This window comes from Phascolarctos cinereus, unplaced genomic scaffold, assembly GCF_003287225.1.
Source record: "Phascolarctos cinereus isolate Bilbo 61053 unplaced genomic scaffold, phaCin_HiC Scaffold_3;HRSCAF=262, whole genome shotgun sequence".
NCBI lineage: Eukaryota > Metazoa > Chordata > Mammalia > Diprotodontia > Phascolarctidae > Phascolarctos > Phascolarctos cinereus.
Window position 1 is genome coordinate 241,626,376 of NW_027555736.1, and position 26,031 is coordinate 241,652,406.

Sequence of the window (26,031 nt, forward strand, 5' to 3'; positions counted from 1 at the left end):
AAAAGCTGAGTCCTAAAGACAATCATTAGTTAACTTTTATAGACTTCCAAGAAAGAGTGGCTGATTCTTTAGGCAACCAGTTGATAGGAATTCTCCACATCCTATTGGTTGGTTAGGGATATTTTTCAATTTGATCAGAGACTTACAAGAGCCCGTATCCTGGAATTTCCTCAGGTTGGTAGGCAAACACATCAATTTGACAATGGTTTCTCCCTTACATTTGTATGAAGATTATTTTTTTAGGAGTGCCTTTAGGATTTTGCATTTCTGCAGTGTTATACAATCGGATTTAATATATCATTAAGGGCATACTATGTGTAAGGCATTGTGATCTGAGGATATAAAGTAAAGAATCAAATTCAACTAAATTTTAATAAAACCAGTAACCTATACATAAGAAGTAACAATCTTAATAAACAAAGGATTCATTTAAAATATTTACTGAACATCCACTGGGTGCAGTGTGTCTCCATTGTTGGAGGTATAAAGTACATGTAACTTATGGTCTAGTTGGGGATCACACACAAATACAGAAAACTATCCTACAACAAAATACTAGGATAAGTTCATTAAGAAGTTGCTAAAATTAGAACAAAGGGCCAAGCCCCAGGTTGTTTCTAAAATGCAGGAAGTCTTCCTTATATCAGCTTTTAAAAGTTTTTTTTTAACTGATGAGCTTTCCCATTGTTCAGATTCTAGCTCGTATGAAGCCCAAACACAAATTTTATTTATTTTGTTAGAAATTTCCCAGTTTTATTTTAAACTAGGTCCAGGTAACATTGGCTGTTTTGTATGACATTGTAGCTGCTGGCTGTAGAAGCTGACACCTCTGCCTTAGGGTCACCATTATTGATATCAATAATAACAATAATTAATAATAATAATAGTAGTGGGTATTCCTTTTTAAGTATAAGTTGAACTGTATGACCTCTATATGGTCCTTTCCAACTCTGAAATTCTATGCTTTTTAAAAGAATTTTGTGGTTTTCTAAGTCAATAGTGGCCCACTTTAACACCCCTACCCAAAGGCTATATAGGATACTTAAGTATTTTATAAATTTAATATGGTATATTTTAATTCTTTGAAAATTGATAATATATAGTACCACTAAGTTAACCAGAATTTTTAATTAGATAACCCATTTTCTAATGATTTTGATTAATATTAGAATAATGTTATTTTCTATATAATTACATGTAGAATATATCATCTTTCCATCGGTATATACTCTCTATACTATCACATATAATAACTAATATTAAAACAATAATAACAATAATGATCATGATAATTTATTGCAATTAGTATTTCTATAGCATTTTAAGATTTACAAGCACTTTACATAAGTTATCTCTTTTGATCCTCACAATAGCCCTGTAAAGTAGTTGCTGTTATTATTCCCCATTTTACAGGTGAGGAAACTGAGGATAAGAGAGGTTAAGTAGTTTTCCCAGAGGCCCACAGCTGTTCCTTGACGGCAGAAACTTTTTTGTGAGGAAGTAAGTGATACTGTGCATCCTTGGCACCTGTATAATTAGAATGCATCAGGAGAAAGAGAAGAAGGGTGCTAGCATGTTGAGTGATTCCTCTATGACCGATTTAAAGGGAGTTTATAGACAAGTTGCAATAGATGGTCAAACATGGATAAGTTGCAATCTGCATGATTGAAGAAATAGTCATCAGAACTGTGACTATAGTTATCCCTTCCACATCATGGGAGTTTGGGGTACAATCTGGAAAATCCACATAAAATATTTTGTCCCTCTCTTTATACCAGAGAAGTCTGAATTATTATGGTATTAAAAGACAAAATGTCTTGATATCATATAATGCTATCTGTATATTTTATGCATTTCTGAGTTTCTAAACTTTTTCCATCTTGCTTTCTGGCCATCGTGTGTTGTCTGCAGCTTCCTCAAAACCATCCCCAAATTCCCATTTAATTTCTTATGCCTATCTGTGATATATCAAAACTGCAACAGGAAAAGTCATGATGTAGAAGGGATAACTATAGAAGTCTCCCAAATTCATTTGAGTGGGGGTGAGAGTGAAAGAATAATAAAGCCTGGGTTGCTTCTATGCGTGGATGAAGTAGAATAGAGACAGAGCTCATGGAGGCTGAGGAAGTGGGCAGCTATGGTAATCAAAAGGTCAAGTGTTTTGCTGGAGAAGAGCTACTTTCTGAGGAAGAGGGAGAGTGACATAAAGATACATAGATAATAGGACGAATTTAGACAGAACAGAGAGAACTTTAAAAGAGAGAATAATGATGCTATGCCAGGGGGTAGTGACTCAAAGTAGCAGTGGGGAGCAAGGAATATGGGAACTCCTACTCTTAGCCCTTTATCCTGGTTTATGAGAGCAGCCAGTCTTAAAGAAGGTCCTAAGAAAAGTGATTTCTTCAAGATAAAGCTAAGTTTCTGTGATCACCAGAAGATAAATAGTATGCAAAGAAAAGATCTAACATGAAGAGGAATTTTAGAAGGCAAGGACTGAGGAGGTCTACAGCTAAGTAGGAAAGGGATAAGGATATGGGGAGAGATAGAAGGGGAAATAGATTTTGAAAGTTGAGAAAGCACATAGGCCCAGGAGAGATAGGTCTATAGTAGGTGCAGTGGTATCAGGAGAAAGGGGTGGCCTATTCATTCACCCTCTTCCCCCAATCTACTTTCTCAACTCCTTTACCCTATCTGAGCCCTTCCTTGTCCCCAAATCTCACTTAAGGGCAGGATTTCAGGACTACAATGATACTGCTCAGATGCTGGTGCCTGGGACAAAACTCTCTCGTGGTATTTTAGCACGAGTCATGTTAGTGCTGACAAAATGTTCATTTTAGCATCAGGCCTACTGGAAACATTTGGCCCATCTTTTCCCTTGTATACTCAGGTGTCTGGATTATTTAATAAATTATTATCTTTGCTCCTGCACTTTGTGACACATTACATTTCATCTCAAGCAAATTTAGTTATTGTATTAAGCCACTCTTTTCCATAATCAGAAAACAATCGTATGACAGGATAGCTCCTGAGGTTGCTCTTTGTTTAATGGGCAGAGTTTCATTTACAGGGTCAACCTCAGTCCTTAAGGTTATGCTGGCACCAAAATTGCATGAGTAGTTTGGGCTCTGAATCGAACTTTTCTTGTAAGAATTATGTGGCTGGGCAGCTGTGGAACCTCACAGTTTGCCTTCCAATTGTCAGTTTCTTGACAGCTTTTTTTTGTGGAACAGTGTGAAGAGTGGAGAGCCCTGCTTTTGAGACAGAGAAGTGTTTTCACACCTGATGTGTAATTTCACACCTTGTGTTTCTCAGCAGATAAGTGCATAAAATAACACATCAAATGGGAATAGGGGGGAAAAAAGATCAACACAGAGAAGGCTGCAGGTTGTAATTTCCTTTCTTAGAAGCACTTTGAGGGAACAGAAAATTGCAGAAATCTGGATTTACACTTTTAAAAGTTAGAAGTGTGGTTCAGTAGGAGAGTGAGCAATAAACACGAATCAACTTGCAGCCTACATTGAATGGGATTTATAGAATGATCGAATTGGGAAAACACCCTGACACACTGAGTCTTGAAAGAACAGCTTACACATTAAGTTAGTGACAAACATTGCAAAAACTCTAGTAGTTAATAGAAATTTGAGACATCACATTTAAATAAGGTGAACATCAGTGTGATAGATTGTCCAGGAGGACATATCCTTTATGATATTCTATTCTGGAAAAGGTGCAAAAGTAGTATACCATTTTGGCATCTTTTGGATCCTTCTTTTTCCTTTCTGTATGGGAGCAACTTTATAAGGAGTGCTTGTCACTGTTATATATTGTGCTGTGAAGCAAGGCAGATCAAGCCGGTATTTTCAACTTCATTTTACAGATTCAAAAATTGAGACTAAAGAGGTGAAGGGATTTAACCAAGGTCATACTGCTAATCATCACTGTGGGAAATGCCTCAAGTGGAGTGCTATATCATAATTATAATGCTCCATGATAACCCAGTCTGGAGGACTTGGCAAAGACTATATCCCAGGGGATACCATAAACAAATGTTTAGAGATAAAGAGGTGGCATAATAGTTACCTCTAATCAGGCTCTCAAGCAAGACATGTACTATGTTTTGATCATAGCGAGACAACTCCATGTCCAGCATCTGCAATATTAGATATGCCAACATTAGGTTATTATCATTATTACTTTTTTAAAACAAGCAATCTCCTAATTCCCCTTTGTCCTCTAGAAAATACAGCCTGTTTTCCTAGGTGTAGCTCTCTATGGACTTAGTCCTTATTTCAAGATAGGATCTGTGTGGAACTAAAGTGACTTGCCCATCATTCAAATATTCCAGAAACCGTAGTTAGGAACACAAATAGGTTTTATTAAAAATCTGAGTCAGTTATTAGCAATTAAAAAGCTTTTTTCTAATATATTTTAGGAAGGAAGCAAGCAAGCAAGCATTTACTAAGTGCCTACCTATTGTGTAATGCTGTGCTAAGCATTTTCCTACTGTTTTCTCATTTGATCCTCACAATAACTCTGGGAAGCAGGTGCTATTATTATTTCCATTTTACAGTTGAGGAAACTGAGGCAAACAGAGGGTTAAATGACTTTTCTCAGGTTGCGCAGTGAATAAATATCTGAGTCTGACTTCCTGAGTCCAAGTCCACTGCTCTATGTAATGATACCTAGCTGTCTATTTTAGATATAAAAATGAAAGATGTCTACAAAGCAAAATGTATACAAGTGTTCACCCTAGTGTCAATGTGTACAAGAGCTTTAAGGATATATTGATACTTTGCATGCTTTCCCTTGAATGTATTCTTATAGATGGTATATATCTCAGTATAGTATACTAACTAGTAAAGATCAAGAAAATTTTCCCTAACAAACCATGCATTTAACTTATTTGTACCTATCAGGTATGAAACTATTTCTCAATATAAAGGAAGGAGGGACCTACTGAAAACTTGAATGAGCTGGCAGGTAGGTAATGCGGCAACAAATGAGGGACAGATGTTAATATTTTTTTCTTTTCTCTACCTTCCCCTATTTTTTCCCCTGTCACAGATACTTATGGGAAACTCTTTCTTCTCAACTCCGTGGGTCACGAGATGTCCCGTTGTAAGACATCCATTAGAAGAGGGCAGCCAAATCCCATTTACAAGGAAACGTTTGTTTTCCAGGTAGCCCTCTTTCAGCTCTCTGATGTCACTTTGATGATCTCAATTTATAGTCGACGTACTATGAAGCGCAAAGAAATGGTTGGATGGATTTCACTGGGTCAGAACAGCAGTGGAGAGGAGGAACGAGAGCATTGGCGAGAAATGAAGGAAACCAAGGGCCAGCAGATCTGCAGGTGGCATACCTTACTAGAATCCTGATCATTTGCACCAACATTCACATGTCTCATTTTCCAGATCACTGCTTTTGCCAGATACCTATTCAACACACAATTTAGAAGGCTTTTCTAAGATAACTTGTCCTCCTTTGAGTTTGTAAATGGAGGCCTTGAACTTTTATTTTTAAGGTTTTTATGCTGGGTTTCTTACCTGAACAATTAGTAGAAATGAGAAAATCAAGAAGATGGAAAAATCTATTTAAACATTGATGCTATCACGGCCATTTTGAATTATCTCCATCTGATGCACTTCAAGATTAAATCTGAATCAATTACATGCAATTCTGTATGTGTTGTCTATATCAGTGTTGCGACCTAAGCTCTCTTTAATGATACTATTTCCAATCCCTAGAACAGCTTACATATAGGGGGGGCTCAATAAATACTTATTCTTTTGATTTAATTGCTTCTTGAAAATGTATATTTGACAACATTTATGAATGAATTGTACTTTCAGGTCGCATGGGCAGGCCCTACAGTATTTCTGCAAACATTTGAAGTGCCTATGATTATCATAATTCAGCTGAATTGGCATTGATAACCTTTACTGATCATATATACTTAGATTTCTTGATAGGTATATGTCATGGACTGCAGATTGTTTCATTAGGTTATTAGCATGAATGTTGGTTAAAGTCTATTTTAAATATTTTCTTAGTGCATGTTTATGTTCCTTCAGTGTCCAAGGTTTTGATTCCTATGACTGTAAATTGACAAAAAGAAAAACAAAAGAAGGCTGTGCTTGTACCTAAATTGTAATTATTCCAGCTGTTTCATTTGAGCTTATGTTTCATTGTAGACTTTTCCCTGTCTTTGGGGTGATATCTAGTGAAGGCTTGAGATACTAAAAATGAAAATAAAATCCTTTTCAATTTCATATAAAATTATGTATTGAAAGAAATACTTTAGAGAAACACCTAGTCCAGGTGTTTCATCAATCACACATGATAAAACAGAGGACAAGAGAGGCCTCCAAGGTCACACAGATAGTAAGTGGCAGAGCTGAGGGAAGGACATTCTGATTCCAAATCTACCATTCATTCTTTCGCATCACATGTCTTTCCTGTTTATTAAGAGTTAGCTTAAATGAAAGAAAAAAGAGTGTGCTAAATTATTATTGCGTGTCATGGCTCTCCTGATAATGCCCTGGTCAGGTACCTGGCAACTCTACTGTGAATTCATACTGTCAATTTCTGCCATAGAGAACACTCTATAGCTTTAAATGAATTGGTCTGGCATTTGACAGTTTGCTTTTAGCCACTGGGCAGCCAGGTGGCACAGTAGAGAGAGTGCTGGGCCTGGAGTCAGGCAGACTTTTCTTCCTGAGTTCAAATGTGGCCTCAGATGCTTGCTAGTTGTGTGAATGTGGGAAAGCCACTTAACACTGTTTGCCTTGGTTTCCTTACCTGACAAATGAGCTGGAGAAGGAAATGACAAACCACTTCAGTATCTCTGCTTAAGAAAACCCAAAATGAGGTAACAAGGGCTCAGACATGATTGAACTCGATTTTAGGCAAAAGCAAAAAAGAAAAAAAACCCTTTGTTTCATTTGAAATCATTTTATTTGATCTCCAATTCTATTATATTTGACTTACATTGTTGCCCAGTTATTGAGAGCATGTAAAGCAATAAGGCTGCTCTGCGTTTTTAGATTAGCTCTCCTTAGAAGACCTCGAAGTGCTTTGCCAATATTCTATCCATTAAGTGTTGAGTGGCCTTATCGTTTTGTTTGCGGTGTTAGGACTTGATAACTGACTGAAAGTAGAATTGAGTGCAGTTGGTTAAGTGGTAACACAAAGACTTTATTTTACTTTTAAAATAACTCTTCAGTCTTCTTGTCATGCTCTTTGAAGGGAAAAATGGCACTCATGCTATGCTTCTCTTAATACCTTTACATAAATGTGGCATTGACTTTAAAATTTATATTTGTAAAAATACCTGCATTTATTGGACAGGTAGTTCTTGCTTTTGGCTGTTTTGTATTTCATTACTCAAATTATTCAATGCTGTCTGATAAACACCTCCTACTGTGTTCTTACCTACTTATTTAATAATTTCTGGGAATGGCACTGAACATACTTAGGCAGATGAACACAGCAGTTCATTCGTGTATGATTAACCCACCTTTTCATTGTTTTTCTTTTGCCAGATTTCCAGGAATACATTGTAAAAAAGCAGATTGCATAATAATTGTCCTGCATATGTGTGTTGAGTGTTTAGATGTCTATATAGCTAATAACATTCAACATAAAGCTGACATAAATATAAAAATATGGATTCTAATACAGGATAACATTATGAAGAATTATTCTTTTTGTTGATTTGAAACTTTAGGTATTATGCTTATATTTGCCCAGTTTTTTTTTTTCCTTGACAAAGCCTGGACCTGAATCCATTTTCAAAACTTTTAGATTAGTGATTTTGTATCTAAATTGGCTTCTGGAGAAGTGAAAGATGGATTGGATTTCAAATAGTAGGAAAGCTACTTTAGCCTAGTTTACCTAGCGAATTGTTGATATTTCATTGGAATACTTGAAATTTAAGAAGCACAAATTTTTGGTTACTCAAATGAATTCTTATAGTTATCATATCTTTAAAGCCTCATTTTATAATAAAGTTGTTGAGGGTAAGCGAAGACTTTTGTTTTTGTTTAAAAATTAGCATGACTCAATTCAGATCAGAAACTATTCTGAATTGAGAAGTTCTTTCCTTAACTTTAGTGCTTTTTTCCCTAATGCCATACTGTTAATTTGAGGATTCCTTCTACTTCCCTACTGACTTTTGATAAAGTCAAGTATGCCATTCTTCCAAGAATCTATTTTCACACACTCTGTCCTTTACTGCGTGATGCATAACTATCCTAGACTCTATTATCAATTATTGCAGAACTAGGAAAACTGAGGTCTCACCTCCTTGAACATAAAGTGTGGAAGAATTGTAGTTCAGGAACTTGCAGAGCTCTGATCAGGGTGGCAGTAATCAGATTTTGCCCTAGATCAGATCACTTTTAGAGTGCTGAAAACTTGTATTCCGTAGCCTGTCCCTGAGAACCTAGAATAACACAACGCTCAATATAGCAAGAAAGCAGCAACTGGACCAACCCAAATCTTTCCTTCAGAAGGAAGAAGCCAGAATAACATCAAGTATTAAGTCAAGAAGTAAGTTGGAAGAATGGGCAAACTCAAAAAGGACCACACCATAATGAGCTATCATGGTGGCGGGAAAGATCGACAAGACAAATGCAGAAGAGAATGACTCCAAAACATCTTTAGAAGCAAAAACTTAGCAAAAACACAACTTGGGCACAAATTCAACTATAATTCATGGAAGAGATGAAGCAAGAGTCAAAAAAAATTTTTTTTAATTTTTTATAAATGAAATGAGAATACTTGAGTGACAAAATCTGCAAGAGAAATGAGAGCTATGGAAGAAAGAATTAGGGAATCATTTTGTCTTAGGTGTGGAATGCAATATAACATTTGCAGATCATAAAATTCAATAAAAACAAATTTGCTTATAATATACTTAAAATATGAAATTTTCTTAAAATAAAAGCTACTCTCTTCTTACTCCAAATATACCAGGTCTATAAGACATTTGCTAGATTTAAAAAATATTAACCTTCCTTCCCCCATAGTCAGAACTTTTTATGCTCCTGTTCTGTGAACCAACCAAACATGGAAAGCAAGACATATATTTCCTGCAGTCGAGACTGAGAAGGAGTGGTAAGAGAGGTAGGAGGTGATTCAGGAGAAACAGCATCACAAAAACTCGGAGAGGAAAGCACATCCACTAGAAGTGAGTGACTTACACATCTAACTTTGAGGAGAGATTAAAAAGCATGAGAATTGAAGAAAAACCACTAAAGTTGGCAGTGAAGAGACCTTGAAGGAAATGTTTCAGTTAAGTGAGTAGTTGAAAGCCATATTACAGAGAGTTGAGTAGTGAGTGGGAGATCAGACAGTAAAAACAAAGAGTATAGATAGTTTTTCTCCCCAAGGAATTGAACTGTGAGAGGAGAAATATAGAAAAAGTAGCTTGAGAGGACAGTAGGATAAAATAGGACAAAAAAAGTTTTGAAAAATAAATCAAGGATGATCTAGACATTTTGATAGATGTAAGAATAATCAGTACTGGAGGGAACAAGTTTTTAGAAGAGAAAGGAAGGCATGACATCAAGGACACAAGCAGAGGGGTTGTCAGGGAGAAGCACCACTGCATCTTTCAAAATAGCAGCAGAGGGGAGAATGGAGGATGATGAGATCTGTGTTGTATAATTGGACATTGAGAAAGAGCCTCTGACCAGGATTTAAAATAGCCTTGGCAGAGGCATCATCTTGGAGATATGCTCAGGAGTAAATTGAATCAAGTGCAGCAAGAATTTAGTGCTATGAACCTTAGTATAGCCCTCAGAAGCCAACTGTAAATAGCTCATAAAGCATGGAGAAACTCCTTGTCAAGATACCTGCTGTGACCATTAGAGGGCTGTGTCAGGTTCTCGGGATCGGGTTTAAGGGGGAGTGTAAACATGTATAAAGTTATAAACAATGAGGAGAAAGGCTACTAAGTCAAAAGTTGGAAAAATTGGACTTGGGGGAAACATTGAGAGGCTGCATGTCATAGGGGAAGGGATTAAGCATTTATGAAATACCTACTATGTGCCAGTTACTTTGCTGAACACTTTGCAAATATCCCATTAGTTCCTCACAATAAACCTAAGAGGGAGGCCCTGTCATTATTTCTATTTAAAGTTGAGGAAACTGAGGCAAAGCAGATTTGTTCAGATTTGGAAAGCATTCAGGATGGCATATGGTTCAAACAGAAGATGGTAGCCAATTATTCTGATGGTAGACCCTCAAGTTCCTTATGAGAGATTTTAATTAGATATGATCGATTTAATGAAAATGATTCAATATTCTATTTGAACTATATTTGATGAATCCCTATATGATTAGCATTGATGTAGGTAGGTTTGTAGGATTAAAAAGAAATCCCTCACCTACAGAAACTAAAACTCATTTTGGGACACAACATACGACACAATATAACATTGAAAAATTAGAGAAAGAACAACAACAGAAAGCAATGTAATAAATTAAATCTGATAAGGTGCCAAAATGTATGGCCCAGATCTAGGCAGAAAGAGAGCAATATTTTTAGAAGGCTTCATAAAAAAGGAAATGGACCTTAAAAGAGTGGTAGAATTTGGCCAGGTGGGTTTGCCAAAGGACTATTGAGGCATCCTCTTCTAAAATAGAAAAGATTAAGCTTAGCTTCAAGAAAAGAAGAAATATGCTAGATAATTTCCCAAAGCTCTTTCTACTCATAAGGTTCTACCTGAACTTTTTTTTAAACTAAGCTTTACCTTTGACCCTTTTGGGTATTTTCTCATCCTTTTTTCCCTCAGTGCCCTAAGATACTTTCCCTGAGGGTGTATTGTTCTGGCTTTGTTTAAGTCACTTCTGGTATTCTTCAGGGCTCCTGGTTAATCCCTATTGTGCTTTGAATGTTTGTGCTTCCCTGGAGTCACATTATTCTGTTTCAAAGTTTGCAGTATCATGGGTACACAGATAATCCTCCTACATATTTATAGCTCCTAAAGATCTTATGAAGCAGCATGATGCCTGATATATGAAACTGATTCTCAATCATAAATTCCTTTGAGTATTATTTTCTAAAACAAAATTTTATTCACCCACTATCATTTTCTACCTCCCAGAGAGTTATCCCCTATTACCCATAATATTTTTTTGAAAAAAAGGGAAAAAAAAACCTGACTAATATATAGAAAAAGTCTGAAAATATGTGCAATTTACCACACCTGTGAATTTCTCACTTCTTCAAAGGGGGTGTGTGTGTGTGTGTGTGTGTGTGTGTGTGTGTGTGTGTGTTCTTATATCTCTTCTTTGGAGCTATGATTGTTCTTTGAAATTTTGAAACTTTCACCTTTGTTTTATGATTTTTCTTTCAGTTTACATTGTTGCTGTCACTTTTATTGACTCTGCTTACCTTCCTCTATATCAGATTGTGTGTATTTTTCCATGTTTCTCTGTATTCCTTATATCCCTCATATCTTATAGCACAGTAATATTCCACTAAATTAATATACCATAATTTGTGTGGGTATTTCCCATTTAAGGAGCATCTACTTGGTTTCTAATTCTTGGTTATCAAACACACAAAAATGTAATTATAAATATTATGCAAACATGGACTTTCTTATCAATGAATTCTTTCAAGGGTATAGACTTACTAGTGGAATCTCTGGTCAAAAGATATAGAAATTTTATGCATTTTATTTGCATAATTACAAATTGCTTTTCAAATGCTTGGACAGATTCATAACTCTGCTCATATTGCACTAGACTGCCTAACTTCTCACAACCCCTCTAACATGGACAATTTCCATCTTATCATCTTTGTCAATGTGCCATATGTGCAACAACTTCAGATTTGTATTTCTCTTATTATTGGGGATTTGAAGCAATCTATCACATAGTTGTTGATAGTTTTCAATCTTTTGATAACTATTTGTTCATATTCTTTGACCACTTATCTATTAGGGAACGACTTTGGGTTAAATGTATATATATCATATACATATATATTGAGGTGTCTATATCTTGGATACTAAGCCCTTATGGAAGAAATTAGATAAAATGTTTCCCTACTATTTTACTGTTTTCATTTTTATTGTAGGTGCATTAATTTTGTTTATACAGAAACTTTTCAGTTTCATGTAATCAAACTTATCTATTTAATCTTTTGTAATTGCCTGTGTTCCTTGTTTGGTTAAGAATACATATTCTATAGGTATGTTATCTGCTTCTCTTCTGATTTTTATGGTATAATCTTCAGTACCAAGATCATGTATCCATTCAGCTTTTTTTGTAGAATATGACGTAAGGTATTGGCTTAAGCCTAGCAATGGAACTCAATAGCCCAGTGTTTGATAAAATAGAAAGCATAATACTTAAAAAAGACTTTTCTATTTGATAAAATCTGATGGAAAAACTGGAAAGCAGCCTGACTGAAATTAGGTTGTTTTTGAATATTCTTGAAGTGCACCACCTTAACTGTCGTCCAGCTACTATCAATTGCTTCTTTAAAATGGTTTCAGGTGTCTCTGTGGTTTTCCATCAATCTTGTTTTGGGACAAAAATCATCACTTCTACCTTGTGGATAATGTGAAACTAGTTTTTCTTTTAAATTTCCACCTTAGCTATGTCACTGGTTTAAAAAACCATAGCTTTTCCTGCATTTAATACTCACCTCTCTCCACCCTCAACATAATTTCTGCCAAGTTCAGCAATCTTTCTTGAATCCAAATTATCCACCTTGGATTACTCTAGTAATTGGGTACTTTTACCAGCTCCTAATAAAATCTCTAGGGAAGTATTAAGGTTGGGATGTAGCATGATAGAGCCTTGAAGTCAGAAAGATCTGGGTTCAAGTGTTGCTATATGGATACCCAAGATGTTAACATGCTGCCAGCAGGCCACAAGTGCAGCCCCAACCAGATTAAAATGTAATTAGGGTATACTTAACAAAGTAAATAAAACATAGGTAATGTTAATTTGTCATTTTCCAAGTCAGTATGTACCCAGTAAAGATCTCATTTCTATTTGAGTTTGAAACCCACTACTCCACACAACTCTCTAAGATTATAAATTACTGAAGAATTGCCAATTCTCTTGGTGGAAGAAGTTCTCTATATTGACAAAATCACAAGTTTGGCCACTAATATCCAATGAAAATCATGCTTATTAATTTATAAAATTTAAACCCAGTTTAGCTATTTTTTTTTTAATGCAAGGGAGAAGGGAATTTTAGTGGAATGGAAAGGTATGACTTTGAGAAATATATATGCATACACAGATATATTGTCAACTGACATGTTAATATCTGTTTTATATTTGAATACAGAAATATTGAGTTTCATTTAAATAATATTCCAAGTGATGATGTAAAACATCCACAATATTTACTGTCTTTGGCTTTCATAATTGAATGTCCCAATGTCCTTTTCAAAGTGCTGCAATGCAAGCTTTATTATGTAAAGTGCAGCAAGTTACATGCTTGCTATGTTGATGGTGAAAGGCATTGCAGCTGCTCTATTTTTATTGAAAGAATCAATTAAAGGTAATAATATCTAGAGGAAGTCAAAATCAAAAGAATAAGTAGCTAGAAGTCTACTTTACCTCTATCCTCTCAATCCAACTTACTACAATGTGAGACATTTAAAAAGAATGGGTACAAGAAAAAAGGATTCTTCATGTGGAGAAATTCCTTGCCCCAGTGACCATGTGCTTTTATATGCTTTTCATTTTATACCAAAGATATATGTTGTTTAAGGCTAATGTGTAAAATGGGTTTATTACCAATAATTTTCAAAAAAAACCAACAACAAATAAACAAACAAATCCAAAGCATCAAAAATCTATGGAGCACATGGTTTAAAAGGATCCACTTAGTGCTGTGTAGAGTAAATCTAAGGGTTTGCAAGGGTCAAGGCATCACTTCTGAATAGAATATTTTAGGGCAATTTAATAGATACTTTTTGAGCCTCACTATAAACGTCCATTTGGGGGAAATTTTAGTGTTTGTGAAAGAAATACAAGAATCCCACCAATGATCCTCTTCATTAGAAAAATAACACGTAGAAGAAAATGGTGATTCCAAGTATATTTCTTATGTATGTTAAAAATTTTACATTCCACCTTGAGTTTCAATTTCCCATTTCTATCATTAAAAAAGGGTGTGTGTGTGTGTGTGTGTGTGCATGTGTGTGACTCATGGCTCAACCCTCTTCCTGTCCTATGGCATGGACTATTATGATCTGGGGTGGCTGACTCCAAAGGGGCAAGTTTCTACCTTTAGCCCTAATCCAATTCTGGTGAAACCCGAATAAAACTTAGGCTTTTGGCTCATTTCCAAGTTTCTAAAAAATGTACACCATTATCCTTATTTTTCATACAATGTGCAATATGAAATAAGTATCAGGTACAGGACTGCTTTTATTATGCAGACTTTGAATAAAATATAAAGATATCACAGGACAAATACAGAATGATAATGTAACCTGGATTTCAAGCCCAAGTTGTTTGGGAACTGCTGTTTAGGCTTAGACATGATACTGGATTGGTGGAGAAAATGATAACAACACTGAGTGAGAGGCAGACTTGTTATGTGAGCTTTGGAAAGGAAATACATTCTTCTTCCTTTTTGGAGAAAGATTCATATGGTTGCAGACCCTCTTCTGGGAGATACACATAAGGGGCAAGAGGAGTGAAGAGAAAGAAAGGAGGGAGGAAGGAGGGAAAGGGAGAAGAAAAGAGAGAGGGGAAGTAGAGAGGGAGAAAAAGAGAGGGAGAATGAGAGACAGAGAGACAGAGACAGAGAAACAGAGAGACACAGACAGAGACAGACAGACAGACTTTGGAAGGAAAAAGTCAGCTTCTCATCATGTCCTTATCTCCAGCTTGTCTTCCTAGAGACTTTGGGGAATTTCCCATTGGCTGAGATTGGGACCTCTCTCTCTAGGGTGACCTGAGATATCTCACACTCAGGGGAGAGTTCATTCACTCTGTGTATTTTCTGGTGTATTCTAATCTGTAGAATTTCTCTGTAATTCTTTTTGCCTTTTGCTTGGATAAAAGAATTTACTAGTTGTGACGGTCTTTTGTACAACTAGTGTATGGTGTGAAGGAGGCAAGCCTGAAAGTATAAACTTGGGCTTATGGCTTCTTCTCTAAGGGTTAGCAACCAGGGCAGCTAACAGCTTTATTACTTTTGGATCTTAAACAATGACAACAACAATAAAAACAAAACTACCATGCCCTCACACTGTTTACAACTGAGAAAAAGAATTATAGTCCAAAACTCTCTTCTCTCAGAAGAGAACAGATGGACCAGCTTGGTAGACCCTTAGCCTGCTCCCCTCCAGGGAGGAACTCTGTTGGAGTATTTCAAAGATATTTATCAATGCTTCCCTCATGAATCAAATTTAGACAATTTATGTGAATATATATAACCTACACATGCAGCATACCTTCGATAATAAAATACTCAATAGCCCATTTCCCTGGAAGGGAAAGGCAGTTTCTGAAACTGCTGAGAAAATATTCCTCATTTACCTCAGATCTGTACTATTTGGGCAACTCATAAGAATCTCATAGAAGATTGGCAAGTTCACTATTTCCTGGTCTCTCATGGCACATGACTTGGCTCTGTAACTGTAAATCCATCTTCTGTGGTGGATATTCTTTTCCTCTAAAAAGTAGGAAATCATTTCCTTCTGGAAAACTCAAGGAAGTCATGAAATAAACTCCATTGCTAGAAATATGCATTTGCATGAATGCTAGTCTCTTACTATGCTCATAAGTGGAAACAAAAAGGTAGAAGAAAGCATCTAGGAAGCGGAATTCCAGGAACTGGCCTCTGGGCAAGTGTTGTATACATTCCATATATTTCTCCTCCTATAGATCATCATTTTTCCCCTCTTGGTTGGAGGTAGGGGTGAGGAGAAATACCTTCCTCTCTTTCCCCTCACCACATTTTGGTCTGGAAATCCAAAGGAGGGAAAGTGAGGGGGAAAAAAAGGAGAAAAGAGGTAAGCTATTTCACAGTTCACTCTTATAGAACAGGGAAGGGCTGGTTCCTTCAGGAAGAGTCTGCTTCCCACAATCCTCAGCTATCTTGGAGGAAGCCTGAGTCACTGGTGACTAATCAAAGGAGTATCCTTGGTTTTAGAAAGGAATAAAGGTACTGATCTATCTCATTGGGACATGCCCTTTAGACAACGGTTCATGACCAGTAACATAACTGAATTTATTTGGAGACTCATAAATTGATCATGGACTCTCCTCATTACCTCATTGCATTTAGTCCTTTGTTCCTTGGAAGATATGTCAAAAGGATTTAAATCTTTTAAAATTCAAAACCTGGCCAACTAACATGGCATGCTTTCCCTGTGCCATTTCAAGAATGCAATTACATACACATCAGGTACCATTATAATGAATTTAAAAGTCCAGATCTTTGTTGTCTTGGAATTTTATTATGTTCCTAAAGATAAGAGTTTGGAATTTGTGTATTCACAGGGAGAGCTTGGAAATCTCAATTTTTAAGAGTTTTGTTGTAATACTTGTAAAAATTAGGATTTGGCCCGAATTACCAAGACAGTTCATGAAAATCTGTGATTGATTCATGTTTCTTTCTATAATTCTAACTATAATGGTGGATTTTTTGTGCATAATTTCCCAAGAGAAATCAAACATTTTTCCAACTTCATAGCATCAATTGATAACCAATGAATTATAGTTATTTGTAAAAGATACTGGCATTTCTAATAGCTTATGGAAATTATTAATTTCATGATATTTTTATAATACATTTTTGTGCACAATATTGAGAATATGTTATTCCTTCCAGATTTTTTTCCCTCTTGGAAAAAGAGCAGAAATCTATGGCTATTGTAGATATGACTCCTAAATTTCTTGATTCTCTGTATGGAGCAATGATTTACATATGCATTGATAAAAGGTGTTAATTCTTTTAATACTAATTCCTGATGATTCTATTTCCTTCAACTATCTTATGTGGTCATATGTAGCTAGCTACTCCTTCAAAGCTTTGTAATAACTCCTTGTTCTAATTATTATACAAATCGTATAAATTAGGTAACATAGATCTTATAACTCCTCTGAATACTTTAATGGAAAAATAATAAAAATTCTTTAAAAATTATGTGAATGATCAAAACTGGTAGAACTTCAACGATTAGAAAATTTTGTACTATTAAAAGTTGATTTAATGATTTAAACAATGATGACATTTCTATTTGTTTCATTATCCACATTAAAGAGTGCAATGTACATATTCAATTCTATTTAATAAACATTTATTCCTTTATATTGGAAGGTGATGCTGCTAATGGTTATTATTCTTTTCTGTGTGTAGAGGCTTGTCTGAAAAGACCATCATATTATCCATAAGTCATTTCCCCACTGTTTGTGTGCAAAAGACCATCCTTTGTTTGGCACTGCTCTGGGGAAAGCATTATGTCATACTAGAAAGAGGATTTGGTTAGGAGTTAAGATATGCATTCTGCAGTCCTGGTTCAACTACTGACTAGCTTTGAAATGAGGGGAAATCATAGAATTTTCCTGCTTATTTTTTTTTTTGGCAAGACAATTAGGGTTAAATGACTTGTCTAGGGTCACACAGTTAGTAAGTATCAAGTGCCTAGTGTGACCAAATTTGAACTCAAGTCCTCTTGACTCCAGGGCCGATGCTCTATCTACTATGCCACTTAGCTGCCCCTTCATTTTCTATCTAATGTCTAGCATTTGTGTAGCACTTTAAAGTTTTCAAAACACTTTACAAGTATAATCTCATCTTATTCTCACAACAACCTTGGGAGATAGGTGCCTTTATTATGCCCATTTTACAGAAAGCATAGATTGATAGAGGTTAAATGACTTGCCCAGGATCACACTGCTGGCAAGAGTCTAAGGCTGGATTTGAACTCATGTCTTCCTGACTTTAGGTCCAATGCTATAATCACTATGCCACCTAACTGTGTCGGTGATATGCTACTTGACTTATAGAGTTGTGAGAATCAAGAGTGATAATATATGTGGAGATGATTTTGTATAGATTGGTGTACAAAATGCAAGGTAATATAATGGAAAGATCAATGGATTTGGAGTCAGAGGACCCGGGTTCAAATCCCACTTCTACCAATTATTGCCTGTGTAAATTTGAACAAGTTGAGGCTGTCTTAGGGCGATGGAATCCATGGCCTCTAAAAATCCCTTCTAGCTCTGAATCTATGCTCTATGAATCTACATACATAGACACACATACACACTTTGCATGCACATGATTGATTATTGATTGAATCAGACTTATTAGCTGTATCCCAGAGGTAACTTGACTTAATGGATACAGCCCTAAAGAAGACTTGTACTTAAATTCTTGCTCAGATATTTACTTAGCTGTGTGACCCTGGGTAAGTCACTTAACTTCTCTGCACCTAGTTTCCTCATCTGAAAAATGAGGGGGTTAAACTCGATGGTCCCTGTCAACCCTAAATCCATGATTTTATGATTCTACATAGAAATATGAATAGTGAGCAATAGCAATTTCTCTATTACATTGATAGCCTGCAGTCAATCTCCCTGACTCAAGGTTACAATTGGACTGATTCTGTTCAAATCCTGCCACTGCACATGTAGAAATTAAAAGATATTCCTAATCATATTCAGTGCCATCGCTTAACTGAAACCTCTTTGAGAGCACTGGAAAATGGACTAAATTACAAATCCATTCTTCCCTAGGCTTTGTATCTATTGGACTTATTAAGGAATTATTACTTTCTTAAATACCTTGATGTAATTTTCTAACTCCTTTGCATAAGGGAAATTTAAATACTATATGTGGAAATAACCAAATCAAAAGGAAAAAACAAATTCTTTTTTAGAGGCAGTAGGCCTCTCCATCATCCCCAGTGGCTTTCGTATCACTTTGTTCTTTCTAATTTCCCTTCATTTTCTTCTGGTTGAAGTCTTGATGGGCAAAGGTGATAATTCAAGCACACCTCAGATCTCATAGCAACATTTTTATTCATTATATTCAGATGTTCAAGATAAAGTGGATTCCTTCCAAAATTTTGCTATCAATGTGTAGCATTTGAAACACAGTTGTTTCTATTCACACACTTACATTTTAACTCACATGCAGACATCCTGCCTTGTTAAGTGAATTTTACATTTTTGGGAGGATGGAGGGACCTATGACTTCTTCAGCATAGATAATTCCTGGTGTAAAAATTTCATTTTCTCATTTAGTTCATTAAGTTGAACTGTAAATTGTATTTTTGAAGGATTTCCTGGGTCATTGACAGAGGTCAAGTGACTTATTCATGGTCACACAGCTATTTTGTATTAGAGGCAGATCACGAGCTTTGTTTTTCCTAACTCTAAGGCTAACCTTCTATCTTCTGTGCTAGGCTACTTCTCAGACTTTTAAAATGTTATGTTAAATATACTTTATACTTTAAATTTTTATTATGTCCCTAAGGCATTAGACTTTTTTGAAATGCAAATTCAAATGATTCATTCATTTTGAACATACATACTGTTATTTTTAGTTGTCTTTATTAAACTCTGCATTGGATGAACATAATGTTTCTAGCACATCATGTCCTCTTCATTTACATCTGGATGCTAGAAATATATTGACTTCATAAACTTGCTTCCCCCTCCATCCCTCCGTACAGTATTTAGCTTATTATTTGTGTAGGCTAATCTGTTTCATCTTGGTTGGAAATGATGGTTATTATTTTGACAGGCATCACTTTTAGAAGAATTCATGACCTGCATAAAAAGTGAGTAATTGGATTTAAAGCTGTTATTTTCCTTTTATTTAAATTAACTGCTTGATCACAAATCATAAGTTGTGTGTGTGACAATTACTATTTCCTCCTCTCTGCAGGCTCATGACACTTACAATGGGGGGGGGGAGGAAGATATAGCCAGTAGCCACTATGCCTTTCCCCCCAGAAGTAGTAGGAATTCCCTCATCTTGATTTATATGTATTTCCTAAAATTCCAGGTGATTACATTGAGATATACATATATTTTCTGTAGTACAAAATTCTAAGAAAGTGATAGTTTACTTAAGAAACATGAACACATCTATTGACATTACCTAAGCAAATTGTGTTAGGAAAAATCCAGTGCCACCAAGGAGCTTAGAGCTGTAAAGGACCTTTGAATCATTGATTCAAGGTTAATGAAATAACAGACTAGGGGCAGCTAGGTGGTGCAGTGGATAGAGCACCGGCCCTGAAGTCAGAAGGACCTAGGTTCAAATCCGGCCTCAGACCCAACACTTGACACTTCCTAGCTGTGCAACCTTGGGCAAGTCACTTAACTCCAATTGCCTAAAAGCCAAAAAAAAAAAATAAGAAGAAGAAATAACACACTTCTGATTCACTAGATAGTTTTGGCATCGTGGGTTTAATATAGGGAAAAGCTGAATATGTGTGTTTGAATTCAGGAAAATACAGAGGAAGAATTCGTTTTCTCCTTTGTAATGTTTAATATAATAAAATTATGTTAAAGGATGTTGTATGTTAAATGGGAAGTTTAGCTACTCATAGAATGTTAGCGAATGGTCATTCATCAGAAGTGAATTTTGAAACAGTACTTAGAAACAAAATTGTGTATCTGCAATTAAGAATAAGGTTTATAATCAGAAGGATTATACTTAGTTGGTTGTTTGTTTTGAGTCTTCCTCTCTCATATAGGCTGGAAGTATGGTGTTTATTCATGGGCACAGCCCTGCTGCTAATTCTCATGGAAGCTTTGACATGCTTTGCTTCCAACCTGGGTCAATGGGGCTGGTCTTACCTATAAGCCCTATTGCATCTCAAGTACTACTGAACTCGTGTAGCAGGAATTACAAGCATGTACCACCATACCAGGCAACTTGGTGCTGATAGGGGAAATTTTTTTCTTTTTGGGAAAAGAGTAATTAATTTCTTGAAATAGATCTTCAGTTAAGTAGCAATGTCAGAAAACCTACGAGGGCAGATTCCCAAAATCTCTCTAGTGCAATTAAAATGCCTGGACATAAAAATTCCGATTGTGTTTTATTAAAAACATAAATACATAGAGCTACCTTAGAGCAAGTGTCCAGCCTAGCTTGTACCAATGACTACTGCACCCAGACTATGATCCCAACTAAAAAAAAAATCTGTATTTTGTAAAACGGTGCCTGCTGGTTTTATCAATAAAGTTGGAGCAGATGGCTTATATGTATATGTGTGAAAATCTGTTTTTAACTTTTTTTTTAATGTTAAAAAGATTCAATTTTGCTGCATTAACATGCAATTTTATGGGCCTGGATTTTGGGATTTTGCTTATTTTAGAACAGACAAAAAAACCTTCAAACTTAAACTATGCCAACTGTAGGTACAAGCAAAGTATCTGTGTATGAATACCATGTGTGGTCCATTATGTTTATCGTGAGAATCAGATTGGAGAGGTGGTATTTATTTTTATATAGTGCACAAATGATCAGTTAGGAACCTTACTGGAAATGTTGGAAAAGAGAAAGATTCTTGAGCTGGTAAGAGTTCTGCATTTTTTTTTAATATTGCGCAGCATCCTGTTTCTTTGAAGTCACTCATCCAGCAACCTCAGCTACATAGGAGGATCTGAAAACCAGACATTGAGCAGCCAAAATTGGTTTCTAAGTGTTTAAGGGCTAAATTTCAGGCCACTTTTTTTTTGGGGGGGGGTGCAGGGGGAAGAACCCAGTAAGTCCTTTGTCACATATATTTGCTTTTATTTCACATACGTATCTAACAAGCTTGTTCACATGTGCTCTTGGGCATACAGAAGTAGTAATTGAGGAGGTAAGGAAGAGGAGGAGAAGGGAATGAAGGCTTGTTAAAAAGTAGGTCTTAGGATCTTTTGTTGATTGAGAGGTAGCATTTCATAATGGAAAAGCTCTGGATTTAGAGTAGGGAGTCCTGTCTTGGTTACTGACTAGCCATCTGAATTGAGGCCAATCTCAACCATTCTGTGCCTCAGTTTCCTCATCTGTAAAAAAGGGATAATAATATTTGCATTGTACTATTTACCTCATTATTTACGTGAGGATCACATAAGATGCACTTCATCTTATGAAGCACTTCAGAAGAGGAATAAGTCTGGGAAGAAAGAGAATGAATTCAGTTATGGACATGTTGAGTTTGAGATGTCTACAAGGTATCCGCTTTGGAATGTTTAGGAAACAATTGGACAGTACTAGCATGCTGGAGAGTAACTAGGCCTGGAGATTTAGATAGGGATATTATCTTCACAGAGATAACAATTGAACATGTGCAAGCTTATGAATTCACCAAGCAAGAAAGTAGAGAGAGAGGAGAGGAGCAAAGACAGAGCTCTGAGGCTACACCCAAAATTGGGGGGTGGGATGTGGATGACGGTCTAGCAAAGACAATGGAGAAGGAATAGTCAGAAAGAGGAAGAGAGGTAAGTGTTATGAAACTGAGAGGAAAGGGCAATAATGGCAGATGAGGCAGAGAGGTTGAAATTGAAGATGAGGATGGAGGGAAGCCCATCAGATTTGACAATTGTGAGTTGTCCCTTTTAATCTTTTGCAACATTTACTTTAAACTTATTTCTATAGGGTGTTGCAAGAAAAAATGCTAATTTCCTCAGTGCTTGCATAATTTCATTTTAGAAAATGCTGGGCTAATTTGAATGATGTGGAAATTAGACTACAAAAACACTTGTGGGAGAACAGAAAGAATCATTTTTTATATGCCATTCTTCTTATAGATTGAGCATTCTCATGGCTGACCTTCATTAATTTAGATTCCCTCCATTTTGACAAGCTGCAAAAGCAACCTGTCTAATTCATATTTCCAAATAACTGGGCAAAGTGATAACAAAAATGTGTAAGTGAAGGATCTATGATTTTTTTTCAGTGTCATGTCAGCCAAGAGCTACCTCTACCAATGAAAATTCCAACTATCTGTGAATTAGTAGAGAAACTCAAGATCATTGCTTAAACACAATGAAATTAAAATACTTGCCCAAGGTGACAAATAGTAAGTCTCAGAGGGCAGATTTGAACTCAAGTCTTCCTGTCTATCACCATATATAATACATATGTAATAATGTTATACACATATAATAAATACACTTGTATCTGTTTTTGAGCCCATAACCTCCTCAGATTGGAGCATTTACACACATGTGTGTAGACATGTGTATGGAAAAAGAATACTTATAATTTGTGCCAACATGGGCGTTCTGCGCAAGGAAGAGATTTCTAGGGTATTAGGGCTATAGAGGACATCTGTTGTGTATGCCTTTTAAAATTTGGCCTAAGTATGCAACTTGGCAGAGGGTTGGACATTTCTGGCACTCATTGAGGCAACCATATCTATTCTTAACACTAGTCCTAAAAGTCAAAATAACTGAGAAATGCAATGCTATTCCTCTGGCTCCTGATGGTTTTTGTAGTAAAAAAAAAAAAAAGGGCATCTTTTCATCCTAATATTCTTTTTTTAAAAAATTTTTAACATTTTAATTTAGTTTCGAGTTCCAAATTCTATCTCCTCCCCTCTCCCTGAGATTGTAAGCAATCAGATATAGGTTATACATGTGCAATTACGTAAAACATTTCCATATTAGTCATTTTGTATAAGAAGCTGAACAAAAGAAACAAAAGAAAGAAACAAAGTGAAAATTAGCATGCTTCAGGCTGTATTTAATCAATATCAGTTCTTTCTCTGGAGGCAGATAGTATGCTTCATCATTAGTCTTTTCGGATTGTCTCAGATCATTGTATTGCTGAGAATAGCTAAGTCATTCACAGATGTTCATCTAACAATACTGCTGTGTACCATGTTCTCCTGGTTCTGTTCACTTCACTTTGCATCAGTTCATGTAAATCTTTCCAGGTTTTTCTGAAATCACCCTCCTTGTCATTTCTTATAGCATAATGATATTCCATTACAGTCATACACCACAGCTTGTTTAGACATTCCCCAATTAATGGGCATCCCTTTGATTTCCAATTCTTAGCAATCACAAAAAGAGCTACTACAAATAATTTTGTACAAATAGATCTTTTCCTCTTTTTCCATCCCAAAAGTCTTAAGCAGACATTTATTAATGCCATAAAAGTCACATTATAATTTCTCTAAGTCTTTCAGTTTCACTAAAGCTTCCTTGGGCTCATCCAGTGGGATCAAATGGTTCAAAATGAAGTCTTGGGATGAAGGTCTGAAGTATTGATGAATTTCAATGTTATTTCTTTTGCATTCTTTTGTAGTAAAAAAAAACACTCATTCTTTTTAGTAAACAGATATGGGCAGCAGATGGGATTAGCATTAAGTTTGTGATTCTCTCAAGGGAGTAGTAAGATTTGTTTGCAGCAAGATTAAAACTTGGATGAATCCTAATTTGGATTTGATGGCATTTTAATATTTAATTTTTAAAAATCAGAAAAAGCTTAGTGAAAGATTTGTCTTAAACTCTTACTACACAAATACTATTTTTAAAAAAAATTAACCATAATTTCCACATCATTCAAATTAGCCCAGCATTTTGAAGAATTTATAAACACCCACAGAAAAGAATAACTTTATCAGAAGAGGTACCACTATGAAATCTGAATAAAAGGAATATAGGAGTCTTAAACTTATTTTTCTATTCTCAGCACTGTAACTGATTCCATTTATTCTTCAAGCACTTTGTTTCATACTGTAGCAGTTAAGTGATGCAATGGATAGGGTGAAGACCAGAGTTCAAATCCAGCCTTTGACATTTATTAACTGTAAGACCCTGGGAATGTCATTTGATCCCTGTCTGCTTCAGTTCTCTCCTATCAAATGTAGATAATAATAGCCCTACCTCTCAGAGTTGCAAGTATCAGCTGAGATAATATTCCATCTCATTTGCAAAGTAAAGCATTTTGCAAATCTTAAAGTGCCATATAAACGATAACTATTATTATTATTTTTATTTACCATGTCTTGCAGAGTACCGATACATCAGGAAAAATATAGAGGTCTGATAGATATTTGCTAAATTAGCTAGACACACACACACACATACATGTGAGCACATATGTGCTTGCGTGTGTGTGTGTGTGTGTGTGTGTGTGTTTGTGTTTGTGTAGACCTCATTTACTTTTATGAATGTAATGAAAGTCTCCCAAGCTCTGGGCTTACACAAGCCAAGCATAGTCTTAATGACTGCCACCCCAAAAATATCATTATATCTCTTGCTCACTACCCCCTCCCCCAACTTTACCCTGGGAAAATATCTGAATAGGGCTGATCTGTGACTCCACAGACGTGAGCAAAGGATCCCTCCATCTCATTCAAGCAATCAAAGGAACAAGCACATATATTACGTACAGGATAGATATAATTCCACCAACCAAAAAAAAAATGAAAAAAATGCAAATGGATCAAATAGTCCATAAACAATCAATATAATTATTTTCCCTTTTTGGGGAGTTCCCTTTTCTTCAGAGTCCTATCATTCTCCAGGATGATAATTCCAACCAGTAGTTGAACTCAGTGATGTCAAAGGTAGGGAGAACAAGGACACCTAATCTCTATATAAGAATCTCCGTGGAATGCACATTGACAGTTTTAAAAGGCAATGTTATCTATGTTTTAGTGTATTTTTGTTTATTTTGTTAAATATTTCCTAATTAAATTTTAATCTGGATCTGCTGTACTGGGGAGTGTTATAGAACACATTGCCTGTTTGAACCTCTGGTTCAAACCTTTAGAAGGGAAATGCACTTTGAATTGCCAACCAGGCAGCATTCTGACATTCTTCTCATTCACTTTCACCTCAGAGATTCTGAGGGTATGGAATCTCCCTAGAAGGGAAATACAACCTGAAAAGACAACCCCCTTCTCATTGGACATATACTGAAAAACTGGTAATATCAGAGGGCAGTTAGGTGCTACAGTGGATAGAGTTCTGGGCCTGAAATCAGGAAGACTCATCTTCCTGAGTTCAAATTTAGCTTCAGACACTTACTAGTTGTGCAACCTTGGGAAAATCACTGAACTCTTTTTGCCT

General features: G+C 35.8%; 1 protein-coding gene across 1 annotated transcript in view; it reads left to right on the forward strand.

Annotated features, from left to right (window-relative positions):
• Positions 1-6,279, forward strand: part of SYT16 (synaptotagmin 16) — a 123,477-nt gene extending 117,198 nt beyond the window's left edge. Inside the window, exon 6 of the mRNA XM_020986500.2 lies at positions 5,065-6,279. Within this exon, the coding sequence (XP_020842159.1) occupies positions 5,065-5,378 (314 nt within the window). The 3' untranslated portion in view covers positions 5,379-6,279. The remainder of the gene's footprint in view (positions 1-5,064) is intronic.
• Positions 6,280-26,031: the final 19,752 nt, after the last annotated feature.